This window comes from Aythya fuligula, chromosome 1 (genome assembly GCF_009819795.1).
Source record: "Aythya fuligula isolate bAytFul2 chromosome 1, bAytFul2.pri, whole genome shotgun sequence".
NCBI classification, from domain to species: domain Eukaryota; kingdom Metazoa; phylum Chordata; class Aves; order Anseriformes; family Anatidae; genus Aythya; species Aythya fuligula.
Window position 1 is genome coordinate 96,404,780 of NC_045559.1, and position 18,218 is coordinate 96,422,997.

The following is an 18,218-nucleotide window of genomic DNA, read 5'->3' on the forward strand; positions in this document are numbered from 1 at the left end:
TGTGTGGCTCAGTCCATCAGCCAGAGGATCAAAGCTCAAAACAAAATTCAGTCAATTAGTGTGTTAGTAAAACTCTAGAGAGCACTTGGGAAAATACTGCTTCTTTTGGAGACTAAAGGCAGCAGGACACATCTACCTGAGAGGCTGATGCACAAGAGTATCAACATATATATCCAACCAGGCTCCTTCACACAAACTGGTAAAAATATTTTATGCCTCTCCTAAACCAGGTTTGACCAGTTCTCATCTCTATTTTGTCCATGCAGTCCCAACCACACTACATTAATAGTTTACTTATGCTAAATACTGACTTGTATTGAGTATGGCTACAAAAATGCCAGCTTGTAGTTGGAGCGCTCATCCTTTCAGTATTCCACTGAGATCTAAACTATGGTGCAAGCTAAAGACAGGTTTAGTCTAAGTGGAAGTCATAGCGGGATTTATACATAATGTGAACATCATTCACAAGTGGTATTTGCGCATCATGTGAATGCGAACACTGCAGAAAGATAAGGTGTTGTTTATCAAGCTCCTCATTTGCATGGTGAAAGAGGAAAAGCTCACGTTGCAGAGCTAATACCTGAGTTGGCTGTGAGCCAGCTGGGGTATGTCAGGGAGCAGGCTGGCTGTAGAAGTACAGTGCTCCAGCCTAGGAGCATAGTCACTACTAACGCTCACTAGTATGCCAACAGCATGAAATATGGCCTCATTGCTCTTGGGTCCCTTTAAACTCCGTTCAGTGTAACAGGTACTTTCTGGAGTTCTAATTTGGATGTGGTAGCTTGGGCCTTAGAAATGCCAGTTGTTTCCCAGGGAAGTTTGGAGGGACTGACTGGCAGAGGAACTGCATGTTATCTAAGATTACTCACCAATAAGCTTCAACTTCTTGATATCGTAAGTTTCTCCAAACTCTTACCCTGGCACTGTGGCAGCTGCAAGTGGTAGGACATACTGGAAGTGCTCATATCTGAGCATACATTTGATCTTAACATTTATTACTAAAATTTGAGGTTGATATGTATGACTGGAATGTTTCTGTCAGTGGGTTTAGTCCTATTTGAGTAGAATTACATGGATGAAGGGGGAGGAGAGGGGAGCTACTCTCCACATTAAAAAAAAAAAAAAAAAAAAAATGGCTTTTACCAGTTTCTGAGTCAGGTACAAGTCTAAAGCAAATAAAGTTAACTGTCTTCCTTCAGCGTTCTTCAAGCAGGCAGGGAGCAACCCACAAATCATACCACAAAACAGGATGACTGGCTTTCTAAGTAAACACATACCATGTGTAGCAAGGAAAAGTATTTTTCTGCATGACAGATCTTCAAAGTGTGGTAGTCCTAACACTTCCTTGGGCTTTGCAAAAACTGTAGACAATTTCCTGGCCCAAACAATCACTACTCAAATGTGGACACAATTTCAGTCAATAATTCACCTTATCTGGGCAGATATAAAGAAATTGGTCTTAGAACTAGAAACCAGTCACAGCTTAAGTACAGATGATTGTGTTGGTTACACCTGCACAAGCTTAAGTGCCCGTTACACATAAATACACAGAGGTACTTCACTCTTGGAAAGGACAGCTTGCACTAAGCTGGGAACTGTTATAAAACCAAATCAGTGAGGACAGTGAAAAACATAAAAGAGATCAAAAGCTATGGCCGGGAGAATTACAGTGGGTGTTTCTAGAGTGAATTAAATAAATAGGTAACAGTTGCAATGAAATTTGTTCCTGATGAGGTAGAAATGTTAGAACTGTAAAACATAATCCTTAGAAAGAGATTCCTGTTCTCTGTATGAGAAATAGCCAAAGAGTGTACTCATACCGATTAAGGAGAAAACACTGTTGAGTTTAGCATTCACTACAGACAATTATTAAACAATGTCCCCTGAACCCAGCTCTGACCTTATATTGACAGGTCATAGCAGCTACAAATATTTTCATCCCATTCTGCCCCTACTTCAGATGATAAAGCCACTAAACATTATATATATATGCAGTCCTGTTCTCTTCAGAGTACTGTTCATTTTTCCAACCTGAAGCATTTTTATATTTCTGCCACTAAGACTGCCACCCCTGAAAAAAACTTATTGGCCATACTCTGGTCCAGGTCTTCTTAGCTTTGTAGTTTTCTTGGAACATTTCTTTCTGGGATTTAAAAAAAACAATTCCACTAGAAACAGTAATAATGATCTATTGTGAACAGGTTGCTGAAAACTGAAAATTGTCTATCCCTTGGGCTTATTATACTAAGATTGGATGTTTTTTTTAAGAAAGAGCATTTCAATAAGCATCCTAAAACGGCCAGAAAATGAGTCATTTTTCTACTCCTATGTCTGTGCCACAGCTTTCTCTTTAATGTACTGAGATTTTCAATCTCTGGCTGACCATCAGGCAATGACATCAAATTCACTTTGAAAAAAAGTAACCAGAGAAAAGCTGTGTTTTTTATTTCCCAGCTCGACAAAACTGGAGATGGCAGAGAGGATTTTGTTATTAAATTGAGCAGCTTCAGTTGCTGCTGGAGCACTGCTACAAATCATTATTTTAGAGGGATTAGTGATTTTCACAATGGAGGTTCCACAGATTTTCAAGATAATTACTCCTCAGGAGAAAAAATAGAATTGTTTTCAGAGGGGTTTATCTTCACACAAGCCATTGCTATTCTCTTTTATTTTAAAGGTTTAAACATAGCAAAAGAATTCCTTGATGAGCATGGAATTTTTTAATAAATAGCAAGAAAGACAAAGTCTATAATATCCTTTTTAAAAGGGCTATTGCATTAAAAAAAAAAAAAAAAACTAGCATTCTAGGACCAATTTCTACAGTAATAATAACTGGCTTAATGAATTACATACATTGTTGTTTGTTTGTTTGTTTGTAGTAGCAGTCAAACCTTTAAACACACCGCTGATTGCACCTGCAATTTCCTAAGACAGACATTGAATTTAGAAAGATCAGTCACCGATTTTTCACAGTTAGCTTCATAACAGGCTATGCTGAGAAAAAAGCTAGGTCTACAGAAGGCTGCCAGTAAGACAGAGAGAGACTGGGGGAGGATTAAGATCTATACAAATGCTTTTTTCTAAAAAAGGCTTGTGGGCTTGTAGAGGAAGAGAACCAAAGAGACAGAAATGCAAACAAGCCGCAGGTAAGTTAAGCTGCGTGGATGTATTTACTTTCCCCTGGCAATGAGTAAAACAGGAGCAGTACTGGCTATAGTATTTTCTTCTTGTTACTGTTTTGTTTCTTTCTTATTTACATGGGAAATGAAGGGGGACTGGTATCAGCCATAGCCAGTTCTTGGAATAGAAGAACTAGCAATGTACAAAAACACATCCAGGAGAAGTTGCCTATCAGAGCAAATTACCAAAATATTTCCATCCTGTTTTGGACCCCAGCTATTCCTTCCATGGGAGAAAGTTATTCCACTTTTGTCAGTCACTCTCCTCCACAACAGTGAGATGTTTCTGAACTGTCAAGAAATGGGGAGGAGTTACTGTGATCTCTGATCCTCTGACAATCTGGAATAAAGACTATGCTTAACTGTAGATTGGGATGAAAATTCTCTAGAAAGACTGCTATGGTTTGATCAGCTAAATTGTACTAAATCATTTTCCATCTTTCTAATATGTACAACCTTTTACAGGTTGACAAAGCAGAAATATCCAATTCTAAAATTTCTTTAACTCACCCACCAGTAGCATAGGGCCTGACAGGTCATTAAGATACAATGGAAAAGAAAAATAAAGCTGTTATACTGCAATATATACATGTATATTCGTATATGTATATATACACATAGATAGAACTACTTTTACGTAGTGACAGTTAATATGTGGTTCTATAATCTCTAGATTGCAAAATAGTTCAGAGAGCTTGTGAAAGAGTTTTAGGAAAACCAAAGGACAGAGGAGTAAAGGAATGATGATTTTTAAAATGACAATGCTGATTTTTAGCTCATGGAGACAGAACTCAGGAAACCAAGAGCTCAAAATGACTTCTGCTAATACACTGAAATAAGAATGTTAGGAAAATAACACTATATAGAGAAATAGATGCATAAATATAGTAGAAAATAAAGTCATTTTAAAAGGTTTCTAAGTGTGACTCACGCTAACACCTCCCTCAATGCATAAGGTTTTGGCTGTCAAGACAGCCTGCATGGTGCTCCTCAGATGTGAGCTGCTAGAAATCTCAGCACAATGTCTGATACTGGCCTGTGCTCATCTTTTCTCACTGAGTTTAAAATATGGAGACGATCATTCTGAGTTGTGTTGTCAACATAATTTAATTTCTTGTTTTTTCTCCAGTCCAGACTTGAGCTATCTTCTCACAGATTATCAGTTCACCAGGCTACTGAAAAATCAGCTGAGGTACTTTAGGCCATAGCCATACAAAGATACATGTAAGTCATGAAAAGATCTGACTTTGAGTCTACTGACAGTTATTTGTTTCCTTTGGTAGGACTTATACAAACAGTCCTTACCACAACTGATGACCAGTACTATACCATTGCTGGTGGAATTTCTCAAGCCTTCACTATGCTCATCTACAGGAAACTTTAGTGCTCTTTCTTCTCCTTGGCCTGCAGGAGGTCAGTCTGCTTGGGTCCATCTACCAGCGACTTTCAAACAGAAGAGGACCATGACAAAACAAACAACCCGGGAGCCTGGCTTAGGGAGTAAATGCAGTGTAACAACATAAGTTTTCATTTTTTTATCTTAAATAATATTTGTATGTACTGAATAGGTTTGCTTCACTCAGCCTCACTGTGTAATGAGCTGCAGACATAGGAGCATTTCTATAGTAAAAATGTAGAAACAGCTTGCTAGCAGCTTGCTGATTTTGCTTCATGCTGACACAGTATGCTTCTCAGACTTAGATCTCTAATCTGTTAATAAACAGACAATGTCAGGACTAAATTTTAAAATCAGCAGAGAGTCAACTTATGCTTGTGCAGCTGGAATGTCATTGCAATCAACAGAACAAAGACAAATTACACTCAAATAAATAAAAGCAGAACTGTGGCCATTTGGTCAAAAAATAACCTTTCATCTCCAAAAAGCAATGATATATTTTCAGGAGAATGCAATCAGCCATGTGAGCAAGGTCACAATTATTTCCAGTGACACTGCAGCCAGAAGCATCAGTGTTCAACAGCTCTACATTCATTTCCCCCAAATCTTTTCCTGTGCAGATGTTTGCTCAGTTTACAAACCAAATTCAGCATGTGTTTTCTCTGTCTTTCCTTTTTATTTAATTATAAATACTAAAATCTCTGGGTCCTATTATCTTCCTCATTCACTTTGCATGTGTGGGGCTAAATGAAATTAACAAGCTAGATTTAGATTTATGAGTTCCCTGAACTGAGGAATCTCCAGCAGGTTAAAAACAGCATAGATTTTCCAGCTGCTTCTTTCCTCAAACTGGTGCAAAGGATGATTGACCTTCTCAGGGAAAGGGGCACAGTAGAAATTAACAAAATCTGTCATTACAGCTCAATGACACACCAAGGAAATCCCAATGAGATATAGAGGAGGGAAAAAAATTGTCCCTCTTTGAAAGGTAAAGAATAATTTTAAAATACTTGTTTTTCACTCAGCTCTTTTGACCTGTTTTGTTTTCTTTCTTTTCTCCCATCAGTATCATAAAATCATGCATTGTGCTGAGCTAAATAAATCATGCACTGTGATATGTTGCAGATCCAAGCCCTCAAAGAATCACAGTACTGAGATGCTATTTTATGTTTGATAAAAACAAACCCCAAACCTCATCTGTTTAAATACATAAAGCCACAGTATTGTAAGTCTTAATGCAGTTCAGAGCCATGCTATGGCTGTGGGTACAGTGTGAAGAAGGGGAAAGTAAGCAAAGTCCTTGTTCCCTAGCTGCACCAGCCCCAGGGCATAAGCTGTACTGAACATGCTGTGAGCCTTGCTGGTAGCAGTGCCCACCTTGTGAGAAGGGTATATGTGACTCCTTCCAGTCAGTGCCTGGGCAGCAGGTATATCTCTAATTTCATCTTCTGTAGCTGCTTCCTTCTATTGCACACTTACTCGTAGTGTCTTTTAGACAAACACGTACTCTGCTGTCAGACAATAATTCTGTATATGTTATTCAGATTCGTGTTTCAGATGGTTTTGTCCTTTGATGAGGTTACATTTGCGTGATAACTCTCTGTCATGCCTTATTAACCTGTCTCTTCTGAAAAACAAGCCATTCTTTACTGCTGTAACATTATTGAAATCAATGGTAAGACAGGAATAATGCAGTGTAAAATTAGGATCAATACTCATTTCCCCAAGACTTTTCATTGTGTGCTGTAAAAATGTTAATGGATCCATGTTATAGTCTTAAAGAGATTGACACATAAATATTCCATTTATTAAGAGAGTCCTGAAAATGTGAATGTGTGTGAACTACTGGACATGACTTTTAAAAGTGCCACCTATGCCACTACAGCACGTGGATAATACAAGAGCAGCAAAGCTGATGCACAGTTCTGCTGAAAGCTATTTCTGGAAGACGGGAGTGCAGCTGAAATCGTACCCATGGCAATGTGATTATTAGGAGGCCCGTGCAATGAAGTCAGTGGAAAAACCACAGCTGGCTTCAATGGGAATTGAAAGGGCTCTATGACTAGTCATCTGAAAATAAAAGGACAAGGGGAAAAAGCCTGGTACAGATTTTCTGGGTGCAGAAAAATCCTCACTGCCTGTGGAAAATTACAGCTGCCAGATCACAGGGTATATTCTGAAAGCTGCTTTTATGTGCATCAGAAGTATTGCTTTCTGTGATGATCCAGTGATAAAGTACATCCTGAACTGTTGCTTCTTTCATGGAAATGCTGCTTCCTTTCTGAGATGATACTGTCAAAAGTTTAAATTCCTTGTGTGACAAAGCAGGTAATAACAGGAAGATGTCCAGAGTGACAGATATTAGGTTAGACAGGTTTTAGGCAAAATGCAATCCTAACTTTTGCTGCCAAGATACAGACATAACTCAACTACTGTTAAAAGTCAGGAAAGATTTTTGCTCCCTGACAAGCCAACATTTCTAGAGTAATGAGAAATTCTTTCACATTCAACCAGTGCATCCAGAGAGGCTTTTCTTACTTCAGGTTTCTCCCTCCTGGCATGCTTGCCAAGGCCCAGCACCTGGTGTCAATGAGAACAGCTCCACAGGCTTCATCTAGCCTCCTAGATTTATGCCTTTTCACACAGCTGATAATTGCTCCTCATATATTTTATTTTGGCTTCATAATCCAGGGCAGGTGGGTCTATTTCTATGAATCATGAACGCTGAACTGGTGATGCAAAGACACAGTCAAAGCTTAAGAGTAGGGCAGCTTTCTAATTTTACTTTCTATGAAGGAGAGCCAAAATGAAATCTAAACTGGGAACATCCCATTGATTGGGATGTTATCCACATGCAATTTAGTTAAATGAAGAAATAATCATCATAGTGCCCAACAACACAGAAACTACATGGTAATAAACTGAAGGCCTGTGGTTAGCTATTAAATTTTGTACAGAGCAAACAGATTTAGGAATTCATAGGTCATTTCAATCTCTCAAAACAAATCTGATGACTAAGTCATTTGCTAATTGCTACTAGACTATGCAGTTTCCAGGGATACCTTAATCACTGTGCTCAAAGAATAGTATTCTAATAATATTGCTTTTTTTAATTAGTTCTGAGCAGGAGACAGTTTGAATGGTTTCTCCTATTGATATGCTAAATACAAAAAAAGTGCCTCACCTTCAATTATTTCTAGTTTTTTCTTTGGTTTCTGGAGTACGAAAGAGGTGAGCTGCAATTAAAGCTGTCATTCAATTTTAAATGACATTGCCGGACAGAGTTTAAGTAACTTTCAGATAGAGAATGAAGAGCTAACCAGCACAGCACTGGCACCTGCTGCTTACCTCCAAATCCAGGTCTCAGTGCAAAGTCATGGTCCTCTATGCGAAGAAGCTGCTCAGATTTAAGTGGCCGTACTTTGGTGCTGTCAAGTTTCCTCATTTTAATTTCTCGTTTGCTATGTTAAAAAAAAAAAAAAAAAAAAAAAAAAGTAAGAAACTTCATTTTTATTCCTGCCTGACAGAAGGCTAAATGAAGCAGGGACTCAAAAATCCTGGACAGTTGAATCTACAGTAATAAGGGAAACAACTGTGTTAATAAAGTTGGGGAGATACATATTGGAAAAGGTGGATAAATCAGGTATGAGGGCACCCAGGTTCACGAGGAACACCTTTTACATATAAGAAATCCCCTCAGAGACTTTTTCTATCATTATATGAGAAATTATGGCCAAATGAAAAAAAAAAAAAAAAAAGGTATTGTTCACATAACTTCTTTCAACACAGACTTGGAAATAACACCATGAATCCGTATTTTTAAACCACTTTATACATTATCCATATTACAAAGACAATTACACTTTTTATCATAAATCTTTTTCTTCTTTCCCTAAGACCTCAAATGAATCAATATTTTTTCTGAGGAACTCTGAAACTGACAGTCCTAGATCCAGGAACTTGGTGTTTGAGATCCTCACAAACATCCATCAGTTGTGGCCAAGTTATATGCTAACTTGTAATTTCCCATTTGTTTGTTGCTCATTAGCTCACCCGTTGTTTGCTGCTCAGACACGCAGTATTTCTTTGCATCATAGATGTCCTGTCTCTGTGTTTTTTTCTCATGTCACACATGACCAAGTTTCTGGGTAGCACAGAGGAAACACAGATTAATCTTTCTGTTTGGATGCTCTTAGTAGGATGCCATGAATTCTGTTTTTCTTCTTAATGACTGCTGTTAACTCTCTTCCCTTTGCAGAACATACTGCACCACATCCCAAATTCCATGAGGAATTTTACTACCTGAAAAGGACATTTATGTGCTGGGCCTGCATCTAAAATGAACTGCAGCTGCCCAACACAGTGTGGCCTCCTTTTTTATTTTTCCTGTACACAGAAAGTACGCCACAGACAGCAGGGTGGTCTTATCCTGAAGTATTTGGGTTATAACACAGACAAGATCTGGCAGCTGAGAGACACAGACTTTTCAAAGAATCTGTTATCTTGCTTCTGCTCTGATGCTTCCTTCAGTCTCCACTCCTTGTATGACCTGCTCTAAGTGGCTGGCTCCAAGTAATAGCAGAACTAGCCAAACCTCAGCTGGAGCATTGAGTCTAGTTTTCAGCTTCCATTTTATAAAAGGTGTGGGAGGATCCCAAGGAACCAGTGCTGTTTAATTTGGAGAAAGAAGACTGAGGGAACATATCACAATCTTCTGAACACATAATGAGCTTTTACAGGGCCTTTTGTTCCATATCCACTCCCAGACAGGATGGGTAATGGCAACAGGGGAGATCTGGTACCTCCTGGTGAGAACAGTGAACAGATTGCCTGGGGAGGTTTTGAGACTCCTTTCACTCATGCTACACAAAAATTGGTTAGACAGATATCTGTAGGAATGTCTTAAACACAGCTACTTTGCCACAGGCAAGGGACTCTCCCTAGAGATCATTTTTTTCATGCCCTCTGTGATTCACTGAGACTTTGCAGCCAGTGACTGTAATTGTTGCTTTAGACTGAATGATCACAATTTGTTCTAAAGATTTGCCCTGTAGCCAAGCACTGAGTAGGAGGAGGTATGAGATACCTTAGGATAAGGAGCAGCTGTATTTACTTGGGCTCCCTCTCCCCCTTTTTAATTAATGAAGGTCAAGGAATTACAATGCTGTGTCACAGGGATGCTGCAGTGTCACCAGCTGTTTGGCTATTCAGAACCATTAGGCTTGACCAAGTTCACCTACCTGCGTATTCTTGAATGTCTCCAGCAGCGTTGCCTGAACCAAATTATCTGGGCAAACATCCATCAAGCATTTCAAAGAAAGACTTCAGTTCCCTTGGAACAAAATTATGTGGATGCTAAAATGAAACCTCACACTTCAGAGAATTAAAACAGCTGTAATCAAGCCTGTCTGTGTCAGAGCAGCACAGGCAGTAGAAACAAACACCTGCAATACTCCACAATAGGCATGCGGGGAAATTCTGCTGCTTGGGAACTGGTATAGGAGGAAATGATGAATTATGTTCAGAAAGCCATGGCACAGCTAAAACAGTTTGGAAGCACTAGGTTATTTGTTATCAAATGTGCCGAGAAAGATACCTGTCTGAGGCTCTGATTATTTCACTGGAAGAAGCAAGCTAAAGCTATGCTACATTTATTATAACTTCTTACTGGAAATAACTAGGTTACTGAGGAAAATGTTCCCTAGTAATATCAAGAAGTAAAATATAAGCAACCAGGGCAGGAGATTTCTTCTTAATAAGCCTCTGAAAAGAGATGCTATGGGATTTTGATATTCTTTCCGTGTTCCTGTATGAGCACAAAATAAACAAAAATGTTGCCTATGTGAAAATCATCTTTTGTGCCCACTTAGTTGAATAGCATCTTCAACCTGATGTTGTATATACAAATGGTGGAGTAACTGTAATTATTTCTAGCTGCTATCAGAAGTAGTTGTTCATAACAAGGCAAGATCTTGCAGGAGTAAGAAGAGAAAGTACAGTACAGAATGTACTTTCATTACAAATGTGTGCCATCTTTTCTTCAACACCTTCCTTTGGCAGATTTTTTTTAATTGAAAAGGAAAAAAAGCTTACATGCGGAAGTATGTGCTCATGGTACTTGGAATTAATTTCATGGACACTGGTAACATTGCACATGTAAAGGTACCAAAAATTTTAAAAATGCCATTAAAAATTCTACTTTTTTTTTTTTTTTTTTAAATACACTTCTGCTTCACTTCTTTTTCTCCTCACTGCCTGCTTCTCCCACCTAAGGCTAAGAAGTGTTCTCCAGCAAATATTCCTTTAACATCAGCATCTGGACTCCAGATGCTGTTCCTTGGCTAAGAGTTAGAGTATTAAATTGTCCTCACTGCAGCATTAAAGTTATTTAACTGGTGACTCAAAGGGAATTGCATGCATGTATTTGTTTACTCCCAAGAAATCCTAGACCCATATCTAACTATTGATCAGTACCACAGCATTGTGAAATCATCAGCAGATGTTTTCTTGATTGCTTCTTCCCATGGGGCCAATTCCATTAAAAAGCAGAAGAGACAGAGCTAACCAGAGTAGGTCTCAGAAAAGCTTCTCAAGGTCAGTCAAGACCATAGTGGAGTGGCAGTTGCCAGTGAAACATTTTTCAGTCCCACAGAAGCACAGCAAAGACCTAGATTATATTTTAATATAATTAAAATGGCACCATGGCCTCTTTATCATGCAGCTTTGGCCAGAGCACCATAATCTGGGAGTCTAAGGGTAGGCATTGATTCTGCACCCTCATTGTATGGCAGACATCAGGCTCTGGTGTTTGATAGGAAAAGCCTGCATGCATCTGAGGAAAGAAAATCTCTCTTTACCTGTCTGTGGTAGTAGTAATAAATGGAGATCTGACAGGTGGCTTTGTATTGGCATTGATCTGGGCAATGGCAGAAACAGGCTTGTCAGCCTCAGTGAAGCACATGCTCAAAAAACTACTGCTTCCAGTTATAATAGCTCTTTCTACAGCTGTATTCCAGGCAACATTTTACATTATGCAAATGAAATTGTAGCCTATAAATTCCAAAGGAGATCATAAAAATCATTTGAAGTGTTTCATATCACATAGGGAAGACACCCCTTCTGGCATTTATATAGGAAATTAATGGAAGCACTAACTCTTCAGATGAAAAACAAGTGAGATACTGTTTGGACGCTTCGCTACCCAGTACTGTTAGACATTGGAACAGGCTGCCCAGGGAAGTGGTGGAGTCACCATCCCTGGAAGTCTTTAAAAGACATTTAGATGTAGAGCTTAGGGATATGGTTTAGTGGGGACTGTTAGTGTTAGGTCAGAGGTTGAACTCAATGATCTTGAGGTCTCTTCCAACCTAGAAATTCTGTGATTCTGTGATACTGTTACATGGACTCATGGCTCAATGCCTTGGTGTCTGGCAGAGCTCTCAAACAGCAGCTAGTCACTGCCTACAAAACCAAGGGAACCAATTCAGAATTCTTTAATAACAGATAAATACATGGCAGGTTTTTAAGGACAAACTTAGCTGCTCTTAGCTAACCTTAATAAGTAACAAGGAGTGAAAGGTGAAAGGTCTGCTTCAGGGAAATTGGATCATTTCTGGCTGAAGCATTTAACCCCATCATGCCAACAGTGGTGTTACATAACCAGTGGCATTCAAGGGAGCAGTGTGGTTAGTATGCCATCTGTTTTTTTGTTTGTTTGTTTGTTGTTTTTGTTTTGTTTTGTTTGTTTTTAACTTACCAGATTACTGAAAGTTTACTCTGCTTCAGGGAGAAATCAGACAAGTTCATGGAAAAGAAATCCACAGAAGGTCACTAAAAATGCAGAAATTACATCGAACTCAGGAAGTTTCTGAGGAAAATATGATGACTGCAGGATGGGGGACTATTAGTGGAAAATACCTTTCATATTCACCCTGTCCTTATTCTTCCAGACTTGTGCTTACAGCCACTGTTGGAAACAGGGCACTATCATACATGGGCATTTGGTAAGATCCATTGTAGCTGTTCTGTTTTAATGCTCTGTGCTGCTCATGAGAAAGTCAAAAGCTTTGAAAAATCTTAAACTCACATCTCAGAAAGGACAGGTAGGAGTGGCTTTGTTTTCTGTTACACTAATATAGTATCCAAAATACCACACTTCCTTTATTACTGCAGTATGGAAGTAGAGGGAAAAAAAATCTCATCACATTCAAAAGGAAACTAGGTGAGTTTATGAAAAGGGTACTCTGAAGGACTGTTTTGTGGAAAGAATACCATGAAGGACCCTAAATTTAATGGCTACAAGGTTCTTTCCAGTGCTGTGTCCCTAAGATACTCTAACTACTATCAAATCAAAGGTAACCAAAAGGTAGAACTACAGAAATCTCATTCCCGGGAAGGTATCTGGAGTTATACAGCACTGTGATCTCTGAAACTTTTAACACACTTATCAAATTTTGAAATCCAGAAAAAAGTAAGTTTTTCTTTTTTCAGTTCTCTCTCTCTTTCTGTCTCTCTCTGCATTTCCAAGAGTTCAATAACATCAGCAACATGCACTGTCAAAATGCCTAATATTTGGATAGTCAAATGTTTTGTTCTTTACTTTAGGAAATGGACCATGAGAATAATCTCTTTCTCATGTACTTTTGGTTAATGCTTTAAAATCTTCTTTACAAGAGAATGCAGACAAATAGCTTTGGAGGGAGAATTGGGTTACTCTATTAAACCAGTGGAACTTGTAGGTTAAGTAACATTTTCACATGGGATTCTTTCTAAAAGGCCACCCATTTAACCAAGGCCATCTGTCAGCTGTGTCCCTAATAACTCTAGGGCTGGCTGAAAGGTTTTTCCCCAGAAAGAAAAAGAGGAAAGTCAGACCCTGTTGCAATGTACTGGAGGATAATGCTGCCTTTAGAAATAAAACCAGAGTTAGAATCAAACAAAGAGAAATTAAACATATTTGGATCCTTTCCACAGAAAAGCTGATTTGCAGCTGTTGAGCTTTGGGATCTTCTTTGGCTCAGATTCTGCAGTCTTCTTCCCAGTTCCAAATTTTAAATCACAAGGGTCTAGGAAATGAAGCTATGAAAGGCTTTGCCTTGTGTAAAGAAAACTGCTACCCTATTCAGTGTTAGTTGAGAACATGGTGCTGCCATTCCTCCTGTTTTCTGTTCTGTTAACACATTTCTGCAGCCTGTCTCTCAGGCCTGGCCTGTGGATCCATTTGCAGGTATTAGTAAAGATCTATGAAAATGTAGAGGATACTGTGCTAATATAGTTACCGTCATCCTGTGGCAAGAGGTCAGCAATGTCCAGCTATTGCAGAACAGGATAAATGCAAATATTAGCATGCATTTCCCTTTTACCACTAACAAAAATGTATTAGCTCAGCTAAAAACAGACCTTCTTTACCCCTACAGCACTAAGGAGTTATTTTATTCTGTTTCTCTTTGATTCTTAGCTGCTTCCTGAGACTAGTAAAGACCTTATTTTGACATTAGTTCCAGTTCTGTTTATTTTGTTGTATTATTCCAAATAATCATGCACTAGCATTCACTCTAAAACTATCAGTGTTTGAAACGGTCTGCTGAGTAGGCATTCTTTTCATGAGCTTTTGGCTTAGACTGAACTTGATCCTATGACCTTGAAGTGAAACCTAGAAATACTGAGCTATATAGCATCTCCAGGCACTTCCATTGTGTCACTGGGATATTTTCTCTTGCCTTCTGTTGCTTAACCATGATTTTAACAAGACACGTGAGGACTCAAAGATATGTCACTGCTGGAATATCACATAAAGAGTGATACAGAAGGTAAACAGCTGTATGCCTGCTACAAAGCATGTAACTTTAAAAACAGCTTAACCACATCAGAGGAGTCTAATTATGTTACTTTTCCTCAATAGGTGATTAGTATGAACAAACAATGAGCTCCCCTGCCCATTTTAATAGGGTGTCAAGGACAGGGAAAAGTTTAACCATTGCATCACTTCTCCTTCCTTATAGCGCTACTTATCACACTATTTCCTACCTCCCAACAAAGAGAGATTTTACTTAAACTATGACTTGTAGTCAGTGGTCTGCTTACATGTTATGAGATTGATCTCGAAACACATTCAGAGGCCTCACACGGAAGATGTGAAATTGTATTTGTTGTAAAAAGCACAAACACTTTGCAAAGAAATTTATATGTAAAAAGCTTTGTATCACTATTCCTTTTAAATGAATTACTTGATTAGAAAGACTAAGAACAATTTCCCTTCCAACGTCTAAGAACACAGGCATATTCCAGAACGGGAGCACATTGTGTCATCACTAAAAATAAAGTACAATTCACCTCATTTAGTGCCATAAAAATGTCTTCTGCATCTTGACAGTGTAGCTACTCTGCTGTTTAGTTAATGGAAGTCACTTTCAAGCATTGGCATCAAACTGGAATGCATTTCTACTTGTTGTAAGGGAAGCGAGGACAAAAATACTCAGTTCATCACAATAGTAGTCTGGTATCACACAATTAAAAAGAGCTGTGTAGGGGTGTGAGTGTGTACATGCCTGTGTATACATGAAGCATACATGAAATCACATTATGAAATGGCTAATTATGAAAAAGCTCTGTCAATTAATAGTTTACCATTTCTGTTTTGGAAACACCCTCTACATGTATTATGCATAGCATATATTCAGAAACTGGCAAAACAAGACAGTGAACAAACAGGGTGCATCAAAAGCTTGCTGACAGACAGCACCAAGTTTATCAGATGAACACAGAGAGAATATATTGCTTACCTGTTATGTTTTCTTAAGAATGAGAAATGTTGCCGATGATGACGATGGTGATGCTGACTTTGAGAGCTGTGTAGCACTGCTGTTGGCCACAGGCAGGTGAGGAGCAGAAGTTTCATGACCAGGACCATCTCTTCCAAAAGAGAAATGCACCTGATCAGCCAATCCACCTTGCTGACTTTTTATTTTTAGTGCTTTTACTGTTTAGAAACAGCATATCACACAAAGGATGCATGTGAAGCAAGGCATCACTGAAGACAGAAGACACAGGCATCCCAGTTCTGATGTCCTCTCTGAGTTCCCCTCGTACTTTGGCAAATCATTAAAATTCCTTGAGCTCTACATTCCTGTGGCATCTGCTGTCATACCAGAAGCACCCTGCTTTTAGAAATGTAGTAGATAGAGCAAATTTTTTTGCCAGGCTGCAGCCTGATCCATTGCTTCCACTCTTTCAGCATAGGCGCATATTTGAGTTCTCCATCACTCGCTCAGTAACCTCTTCAACATAGCCTGTGCAGGCAAAGTGATGTCAAACATTTAATCCCCCTTAAATCCCACAGAAAACCATACAAAAATCTGCTTTAATGACAAAGGTCTCTAAATTAATCTTTCTTTCTATGTATGTGTGTATCTGTTCAAAATAATTTTCTGTACAGATCAAGCTCTTTCATTAACTGGCTACATTGCATTGTCTTCCCAACCATTAAGATCATTTCTGATTCTGTGATCTGCAGTAGAAAGCATTTTGTCTGTAGATGCAGAAAGCGTAATATCATGAAACATGTCCAGCCTACAAATGAAGTCTTGTTTCAATACTCCCCATTAACATTTGGAAATACTGACAATCTTTTTTTTTTTTTTTTTTCCCTAAGCTCTGCAGCTATTTAATTTATCCTAAATATACAAGGCATGTGCACATATAATATCTACCACCCCTAATGTTATCTTCATTTCTTTTAGACTGCCCTGCCTGTTCAATGGCAGACTGAATTGCAAAACATTAACAAAATGTTGCTTAAGAGATAATTTAAGACTGCCAGCTTCTCCTATTAAAAGTGGTAAGATTTCTTTTGGACTTCAAACTGGGCAATACTGGACACACCTTCTTAGCTGACACAATCAATTTATCCTTTTAAAACCATCAGCAAGTTCAGTAATTATCAAAATTGACAGCATGTGTTAATTTATCTACAAAATGAGAGAGATGAGATTGAAAGTTAGGGAGATGGAAATCCCCAGCCCCTATCTGACAGAAGTAGAAGTAATTCAGGTCTCCCAGCAGTAGGCTTCTTCCTGAGTCAGACAAACAGAGGGGGAGGGAAAAAACAACAACAAAATAAAATAAAATAATAAATAAATAAAACCACCCACCATTCTGTCAACTGAGACTGTTAACACCACAGCATAACAGGATAATCATTTTGTGATGTAGACATCTGCCTCCTCAGAAGTGCCTTGGGATTCTCAACTAACTTTATTTGGCCCCAGAAGTAACTGTCAGATGCAAATTATTTCCAGGAGGAGATTACCAAATAATTCCTGCAGATTTTTTTTCCATTAGGAGTTGAACAGCTATCTTCTTGTGACTGAAAAGAAAAGAAAAAAAAATCCTTTCCCAATCAGTATAAAAATGTAACAGTGTTAGATTAGATCAACAGTTTCCAACCCCATTATCCCTCTCACTCTATGTTGTTCATGGTTTAGTCCTTTCCTCTTCACCAGACTCACAGAAGATCATTTGCAGCCTGATCCAGGGTTAGCCAGGTAGTGTTTCCAGCAGGTCTTAGTGTATTCCCAGGGTGGAGTTTCTAGAGAAGGTAAACATATATTTGGCTATGCCAGAGTATATAAGACATTTAACAGGTTCCATTAATTCACAGTACAGTTTAGAGGGAAAAAGAAAAATAAATAATAACTCTAATAAGAATTTATTCCAGGTAGAGATAATACTTGTTTCCCAGCCAGTTTGGTTAAACTGTCATCTCATCCAGCCTACATATATCAGAGTATCAGAATACCTGATTAAATCACGATAGAAAAAATACCCAAGAGCCTTTGGGTCCTCTTCTACACAGGCACAGGCCCTACACTAGTGGGAACAATAGCAGATTAGATAAAAATTTAACTACATTGCAGGCTGTGTGGCAAAGATGTTACTGCAATTCTGCGTGTTCAGCTATCTGCACGCTCCTCAGTGTTAACTCATTATCAACCATTGTCCTCAACCACAAATAATTAACTACATGTACACACTGTCTTCCCTGCTAATAGTAATCATCCACGTTGTTTCCAGAGACTTTGGAGAAAGCTATATCGTAGAGGTTAACATCACCCTTATCTGAAACTGGTAGCTATTATCCTCACTAAGGAGGATAGAAGGGAAGGAGAGGTTACCCACCAAGCTCTTTGAAAGGAACCCGAAGCTAGATCACATCCCACTGATGCGTAGATGTGTTGACTTTGTGTGCTGACCTTGAAGAAGTCAAAAGAGTCCATTAAAAATAGGAAAATATTACTTTGTGTAATTACTTTGGCTGGAAAATTGAACGCTTAGAGCCCCTGCTCCAGGGATAGAGCAAAGACAAATGACTTGGCTTTGCAGAATGACTGCTTGCTCCTGGCTAAGCTGCATACGGATGTCCCTTCCTCCAGAAGGTATATCAGCCAAGAGGGGAGTCTTTAACAGAAAGAGGTAACTGATGTTTTCATTCAGATATCAGCACCCTGCTGTTTGTTATTCCTGTCTGTAGCATGAAGTTGCTACACTAAGCTGTGGTGCTGAAAGAAGTACTCCATAGAGGATTTCCAAAATATGCTCAGTGTACCTTTCACTGTTCCTGCTTTAGTCAAAAATAAGGGCTGGAT

At 38.7% G+C, this 18,218-nt stretch overlaps 1 protein-coding gene across 1 annotated transcript in view; it reads right to left on the reverse strand.

Moving 5' to 3' along the window:
* Window positions 1-15,484, reverse strand: part of GABRR3 (gamma-aminobutyric acid type A receptor subunit rho3) — a 28,532-nt gene extending 13,048 nt beyond the window's left edge. The window contains exons 1-2 of the mRNA XM_032207415.1: window positions 15,357-15,484; window positions 7,924-8,036 (exon numbers count right to left, since the gene is read on the reverse strand). Of these exons, the coding sequence (XP_032063306.1) occupies window positions 7,924-8,036; window positions 15,357-15,484 (241 nt within the window). The remainder of the gene's footprint in view (window positions 1-7,923; window positions 8,037-15,356) is intronic.
* Window positions 15,485-18,218: the final 2,734 nt, after the last annotated feature.